Source organism: Argiope bruennichi, chromosome 9 (assembly GCF_947563725.1).
Source record: "Argiope bruennichi chromosome 9, qqArgBrue1.1, whole genome shotgun sequence".
In the NCBI taxonomy this organism is placed as follows: Eukaryota; Metazoa; Arthropoda; class Arachnida; order Araneae; family Araneidae; genus Argiope; species Argiope bruennichi.
Window position 1 is genome coordinate 18,667,454 of NC_079159.1, and position 8,461 is coordinate 18,675,914.

The window sequence follows — 8,461 nt, forward strand, 5'->3', positions numbered from 1 at the left end:
TTGAAGATGAGTAGCAGTTTTTAGAAAGCTAAAATAATGATGTAACAAAATATATCTTAAAATGATTTTTTTAAAAATGTTCTTAAACGTGAAACAAATTATAATTATATCGTTTACAATACAAAATGATGCCATATCGATTACATTTAAAATTATAGAAAAATTGCATTGCTCCAAAAAAATTATCGAGGGAGAGAAGATGAGTAGCAGTTTTTTGGTACTAAATAAAATATGTAACGACACTATTTCGAAATTATTTTTTGAATTTTTCTTAAAACATGAAGAAAATTATCGTCATATCGATTACAATACAATCTTTTACTGCATTGTGTATCGAAAAAGTAGAAAGAAAAACGTTAAAATAGTAATTAATTTTAATTACTTTATTTCTTAGATGTTTTAGCTATTATGTAATATAATTAGTTATAAATTGAAATCAAATAATTAATATAATTCATATACATAAATTATTCATTCGAGATTTTATTTAATCATGCTTATGATAATATAACGTCAACAGATGAAAGATAAATTTACATTTTAAAAGGAAAAAAATGTGACAAACTATAAATAATTTTTAAATAATTTACAACAGAAAAATGTTTATATTTTTCCTTTCATCATCCACACGCAATAAATCTCTTTAGAACAACCAAAGTAAACCAATTATTGTTCTACAAAGTTTCATGCATATCTACAATCTTGCCACACTTTCCTTTTTTATGTCAATGGAATTTTGGGTTTCCGATTCAATGGAAAAACTAGAGTTTTCGTTTCACGCTTCAGTGCTGGGACGCTTCTGACTCTGTAACCCTTGAATAAGCAACACGTGCTATTAAACAGTTTAGATTTAACACTAATTGGCCGTAATCTTCCTCTCTATATAAGAAAGTCCAAAATGACAGACTGCAACATTTTTTTGTGAGTTGCCGGTTCGAGTAAACCTACCTTGATTGGATTATTGCCATTGGTGTGCCAACATGTTAGCAAAAGTAATATTTTATGCACTTAATATATTTTGTGTTATCGCTGCTTTCATTAATTTATATTATTTAGATACTTTAAATACTCTAAAATATTTTTCTCTTAATATTATGATATGGAAGGCAATGAAAAACGATATTTTGCAAGATGATGATTTGCAATGATATTTGTAAGTGAAGATAATTTCGATAATTTTTATTAAGGAATGATACTTTTATATGGAGTTATAACTAATTCATTCTTGTTAAAGACTTTATTTTGAATAATATAAGAATAACTATAATCAAAAATTGCAAAATATATAATAAAATTTTAACATAAACATATTTAATAATATAATTAATTATTAATTCCTTATAATTATTTAATATAATTCACATATTTAAGTTTACATTATATAATGTATAATTTAAATTTAAATATATGAATTTAGTTTAATTTTGCATTACTTTATATAGTTTATTTTATAAATTTTAAAAAAAGTTTTACAAGTTTGAAAATTAGCTAAAAGAACTATGATCAAGAATTATAAAATATATATTAACATTTTTGACTTAACTATATTAAATATATTTAATATTATAATTCATATATTTAAGTTTAAATTTCCCAATATATAATTTAAATTTATATATATATATCAAATTAGTTTAATTCAGTGTTATTTTACACAGTTTATTTTACATAATTTGAAAATTCAATTTCTTAATTATTTAACTTTTACCAGATTTATGCTTGTTGTTAAATTATAATTTTAATTTCTATTTTTAAAAAATATGAAACGTTTATTATTATTATTATTTACCATTATCAGATTTCCACACTTTTATTTTCCAATTTATTTTGTAAGATAAATTATTTACAAACAAATTATTTTTTTATTTCAAAGAATTTCTAAATTTTGTATTTACATTTCAACTTGGATTTAATAAATATCAATATGAAATAGCATTTAATAATTTTTTAAACAGGAAAAGAATTAAAATTTATTTATAAACCATCGACAGAAAAATTTCCTAGATTACTAGCATTTTATAGTTATTAATGAAAATTTCATTTTGCTTAGAAATAAAGTAGTACATTAAAATAAAGTGATGCATGGATTTTATTAAAATTGTGGATTATTAAAATAATACAATCAAAATCATGAAAGAAAACTTATACGAAAATATTTATGGAATGCTATTTATTTAATTTTATATTTAAATTGTATTTTATATTTATTTTTGTATTAAAATTGGAATGATATTTATTTAAGCGAGAATACAGATGTGGAAATTTAGAAGCTTTATTATCAAAGGAATCTAAATTTTATCTCAAATATATCTATGCAACACCATATTAAAGTAATTTAACGCCTTGCTCTTCATTGACAACAAGAGTTTTAAAAAATTTCTATATTTAAAGTTTATTAATAGTTTGAAAATATGTCAATATAAAGAGAAATGTCGGAACCAATCAGTTGAAAATATATCAGCTTTCAGTAATGTGCTGTATTATATTATAATTATTATTTAAAATTTATTGTTACAAAGTAATTATGCCTCTTGTTTGTTATTGTTTATTAAATACAACTTTTTTTAATATCTTCAATTATGATGGTTTAGTTTAAGTACTTCTTGTAATAATTACTCTAAATGGATATAATACAAATATTATTGTTTCGTAGACCTATTTTTTAATAATCAAAACATAGAAAAATATTATTATTTATTTCTTTATCATCTCAAACGATAAAATATCATAATCAACATTTTCTTTAAAGGAATTTATTTGAGTTTATAAAAAATTATTTAATAAATGTATAGAAACGAAATCTGAAAATTTTTGTTGATTGGATTGAATTACGAAAGTTTATAAATTTTTAATAAATGTATCATTTTTGTTTGTTTTAGATCTTTAGAAACATCTATAATAATTATTTTTATTTTACTTACGCGTTTTTATAATATCACCTTATAATTTTTAAAATTGTTTTTTAGAGATAATGAGGAATGTTTTTACCTTTTAATCAAAATGTTTTTATTTTCTAATTATATTGTTCTTCTTCTATTTTTCTTCGAATAATTATTGCAAGATATTTTTCTATATTAATTAGTAAATAAAGCTATGAAGAACGAAATTTTAAATCAATCTATGCTTTTCTTTAGCTTTCGTTTCCCATTTTTTTTAAAATAAAATATATGTCAGTTTTTTGTAATTGTATTCTTTTAATATTTGCAGAGTATAGTAATTCTTTTTGCTGTATGTGGCGCTGTGTCTGCAAGTCATTTATATAGTATTATAGGAGAATCGGTAAGATATATTTCTTTGTCTCTGTTAATTATTTGGTCTCTATATCATAAAATGTCTGATGAATACCTAATTATTTAGAGCTTTAATTATTCACTGAGTATAGTGACCATTGTTTTAAAGGATTTTTTCTCAAATTCTATGCACACAAATATCACCGCAATGCAGTTTTATGCACACAAAAATCAACACAATAACTGTTGTATGTGCACAAAAATAAAAGCAGTAAATGATTTGGCATCATCATTAAGATGACCATTTCCTTATATAAAATATCAAATCGCTTAATTTTACGATTTTTTTTCCTTATTCGTGTACATATTTGCATATGAAATAAAAATCGGGCTAATTATTAAAATGAATTAAAGAAAAAACAGAATAAAAGATAGTATAAATGTTTTGACCTTAAATTATTGTTATTCCATGTTAAGATATGAATTCAAACCAATTGAGCTTCATTTTTTTTCTTTTATCATCTGTTGGAAGTTGGAATAATATAGTGTCTTAATCGAAATCAATTATATTCTTCTTTAAGTCTGAATGGAAAGTTTGAATATATATACATATTATTATGGCAATATTATTTCTCTTTAGAAACATGTGTTTCCTTTCATTTTATCAGCCATGTTATTTTTTAATAGAATTAAAGAAAAAATGAATATGCTTCCTTCTTTTATAATTATCAGTAAAACATTATTGAAAATAGAAAGTTTTCATTACGATCTTGAAATATAGTACATTTTTTTTTATTTATATGAATTTTCGGCTTAATGCTTCCTTTCCAAATAACGAAACCGATTTTATTTTCTTTTATCCGTTTAGCTTTTCATTTTATTATCTTACTGTAAAGAGTTTTCATATAACCTATTATAATTTTATTTCTAGTAACTTTCTAATAATTAGCAGCAATATGAAATATACTCTCAACGATTCATTTTCATAATGATACATGTGATAACGTGCTCTATAGAAGGCAGTGATCGAGTAACTTCAAAATATACATGACAAAATATTACAATATTATAAGTATACAGGACAATATTAGAAGTCAGCATATTACTGAAAGTACTTGCAGGAATGTAGCACTGATAACATTTCAGGATATACAATATGTTATCAATGTTCCACCATACTTACCCACAATATAACCAATGACCGGAAATGTACCTCATTGTGAAGTATTACGCCCCATGTTGCCTAATGCAGTTAAGTAATATGTGCACCGTGTTTCAAAAAATAAAACTTTGCCATAGAAAATAAGGCCCTATCGCAAAATCAGGCTACATTAAAACCTGAATTTCATAGTCAATATAAGGTCTGTAAATGTCGTACAAGGTCATTGCCACTACAAGGGTTGTTAGGAATACATATGTAGCATAAGAGACCACATGTTCATATGTCTTTATTATTCAATTTTATTTTTTTTTACCATTCGAATGTTGTAATTTACTGAAAATTTATTCCGAATTAATTCGCATGATTCATATTTACAAAATACTAAGTAGAAATGAATTCTAATAATGCAATATGCTTTATTTATTTCCGCAGTATCATGCACCACAGCCCTATAAATTTGGATATGAAGTAAAAGACAAAGACAGTACGCAGCATCGACATGAAGAAGGTGACGGCCATGGGAACGTCAGAGGCACTTATGGTTATACAGATGATAAAGGCCAATACAGAGAAGTGCATTACGTCGCTGACAAGAACGGATTCCGAGCTCAAGTGAAAACAAATGAAGCAGGCACAGCAAACCAAAATCCTGCAGATGTAGAAGTCAAAGCTGATCCTCAGCATCATCATCATTTTGGCCACCATGGATCACATCATCATATTCCTCAGGTGTTTCAACATAATGTTCACATACCTGAACTCCATGAAGTCCATCACCATGTACCCGTTCATCACAATTTACACATAGAACCAGTGCATCATCATCACCATAACTTTGGAAAGCATGATCACCATCATGGATTCAATAATTACCAACATTTCTCCTCACCAGATTTCAGCTATAAGTCCGATACCTTTTCTCCTCTTCATGGTTACAGTTACAATCCATCGGCTTTCCACCATGGATATGGACACTGGCCATTCCCACAGTCCAATATGTATGGATCATGGAAGAAGCATAACGGTTTTAGTTTTGACACTCCTAGCTATGGAAATGGCCATAGTTTCAACTTCGATTCAGATGCTCATGGTTTTTCCGGTTTCAACAAAGATAAATACGATGAGATTATGGAGAAGATAAAAAGTTATAAACATCATGAGCCTTTAGATCACCAATTTTCTGAATTCAAAACACATGGATCACATAGTTTTGACAGTGGTGATAAAGGTTGGAAATATGGCTTAGGAAATTTTTAAGTAAACACCAGACCTGATATTCAGGATTGTGAAATCAAGGAATTAATTTAATGAATGTATAAAAAATGAAAAAGATTACATATCTGTTACTTCTGTTTGACAACGGCATGTAAACTTTGATGTCGGAAATATTTCTTCTATTTATTTTCTTCTTTGTTTGTATATGTCCCAGTTTTCATTCATATCTTTGATTTTTCATAAAAGACTGTATTTCAATATTGGGAAGAATGGGTATTAGTTTTCAAATACGTATCTCGTCATATTTGAAAGCATCTTTCATAAGCATGTGTAAAAATATGCATATTTTGAATCAATAAAATATTTTTATTGATTACCTTTTATAATTTTTTTTTTCATTCATAAAATTATTAATTATTATTTCATTTATTTTACATTTTAAAATTAATTTTATTGTCAGTTTTATATCCCGTATTAGTATCTTAAATTTTTAAATTATAAAAATAGCTATGGCACTTTCAAAAGAATTTTAACAGAAATTAACAAATGAGCAATACAATTTTTTATAGAATATACATAAAATTAATAAAAAAAATTATCAAATTATCATTGACAATAAATTTAACAATGCTTATAAATTTAATAAAAGCACTTTAATATGATGAGTTTATAGTCTTTTATAATAATTGCAAATAACATCATATGACATGGATGATGGAAAAAGAGAACAAAATGGTCTAGAGGAGAAATAGCAGAACCTGTTATTATAATTTGACACATAATTTCGTCTTAGATAGTATAAATTCTTTAATTTTTTTAATTCTATCTAAATTTTTAATTAAAGATCAATCAAACATTTTATTTTTTATTCTCATGAATTCGGAACTTGTTATTGCATTAGAATTATTATTAAACCATCTCTGTGCATTTTTAAAGAAATTTCAACTTTATTTTATAAACTTTAATTTTGTTTTGTAGTACCAATTTTCATTGTTATAATAATTTCTTTTATACAGACAAGCATTGCAACGACTCTCAATGGATTTTTTTGTTTCCAAATTATCCTTGGTTTACACTATAAAGCAGCGATAACTTGCACATCGATAATTTTCAGCCAATTTATATTGAAATATATTTTTAAAATAAATTAAACAGATCAGCTCTGAGACATTACTACGTTGTTTGTGACAAAGAGTTGAAATTCCTTTTATTTTTTTAAAAATAAAATCAAATTAGTTATTTATTAGTTTGAATACTTCATTAATTTCCAAACACTAGAAACATTATTCATTGATTATTTATTTCTCCAATAACATACACATATTGCGCGATACTGTATGATATTAGACAATATTCACAATATTGTATAATATTGTTGAATATTCCATAATATAACATCACACAATGATGTACAATATCTTTCAACATGCTGCGCTATCTGAGTAGCACAGATTTCCATAAATGCAAAGCTCGATTCAAGATTTAAAAAAATGATGTTACTCCCTGCTTACTTTTTTATAAAGGTCTTCCCTTTCACTTTTAATTAAAAGTTTTAAATACTAAAACAATGACAGACTGAAAAAAGTAGGGACTGAAGTAATTTTTCATTTTAAACGTAACATATATTAAAATTTCAAGGGCTAAAACCAAATGAGAAAGATTTGGGGAATCATGCTATCTAATTGATTAATCTGCAGAAAGTCATTTAAAGGGAACTAATTTCGAGCTTGCTACCATTAGGTGATTTAATGAGGATAAATTATCTCTTTAAAGTCTCTTTTGAAGACCTTCCCCCCATTTTTCATGTTTACTGCATAATAACAATGGAGTTACACCTCTGAAACAAAGCATCTGGATTTCAATTGAATTACTATAGTCGTAACAGCTTGTTGACTTGAAATAAAGTTAAGTCCTAAAACCACTGCTCTCCGTGATAGAGCTAGTCTCTTAGTATATATATATATATATATATATATATATATATATATATATATATATATATATATATATATATATATATATATATATATATATATATATATATATATATATATATATATATATATATATATATATATATATATATATATATATATATATATATATATATATATATATATATATATATATATCATTGGAGTGGAGGTAACTCGATTCCACAGCATTTACACATCCTTCAGTGAAATGAGAACTAACCATTACAATGAAAGCTTCTTATTCTTACATCTGAAGTGGTTGACGATAGAATTGGTTTCCCATAAAATAAAGCGGTGACTAATTCTCACTTTGATATGAATGGTTCTGCTTGATTTCTTTGCTTGCAATTATGTCGTTTATCAGTTTTAATTTTCAACATTTTTTACTTGTTCAATAATGTAAGATTAGTAATTTAATCTAGTTTAAACAAAATTCATCCAAAAATAATAAATCTAATAAATGAATTTCGAAGGTTTTCAATCTGAAACACAAAAATTTTCCATTGTGTATTATGGATGTTGAGATATTTTCTATATAAATAAAGTAAATTAAAAAATGATGTTTGAAATAAACACCACATATATTTTATGACTTAAAAATAACATAAAAAATAAGAAACTTATTTAATAAATATTGCACTATATTTGAAAAATTATTAATAATCTACATCCTCCATAATTGGATAAAAATATATCACTTTTACATATATTTTCATCAAATTCAATAATATTATATTTATTTGAATTTTTACTTAGAAAACCATTTAATCCTTAATAGGTGATATGTGATACAAATAACTAACTCCCAAGTAATCCCAATAACATTCCCAAGTATTGTATATTTTTAATCTAGCTTATTGTGTTTAGCTTTCTACAGC

The 8,461-nt window shown here is 24.8% G+C and overlaps 1 protein-coding gene across 2 annotated transcripts; it reads left to right on the top strand.

Moving 5' to 3' along the window:
- The first annotated feature begins 925 nt into the window (after positions 1-925).
- LOC129984838 (histidine-rich glycoprotein-like) lies at positions 926-5,900 on the top strand. 2 transcript variants are annotated; one of them, XM_056094804.1, is made up of 3 exons: positions 926-992; positions 3,208-3,279; positions 4,825-5,900. In XM_056094804.1, exons 1-3 carry the CDS (start codon positions 981-983, stop codon positions 5,647-5,649), a joined length of 909 nt encoding a protein of 302 aa, XP_055950779.1. In that variant the 5' UTR covers positions 926-980; the 3' UTR covers positions 5,650-5,900. The 2 variants fall into 2 exon arrangements, with proteins under 2 accessions (XP_055950779.1, XP_055950780.1); XM_056094805.1 differs by lacking the exon at positions 926-992 and adding an exon at positions 1,078-1,153.
- The last annotated feature ends 2,561 nt before the right edge of the window (positions 5,901-8,461 follow it).

What these genes read in the sequence shown, in the direction of transcription:
- LOC129984838 (XM_056094804.1), top strand. An exon ending in ATAGTATTATAGGAGAATCG is followed by an intron (nt 3,280 to 4,824) that starts GTAAGATATATT and finishes TTATTTCCGCAG; the next exon opens with TATCATGCACCACAGCCCTA.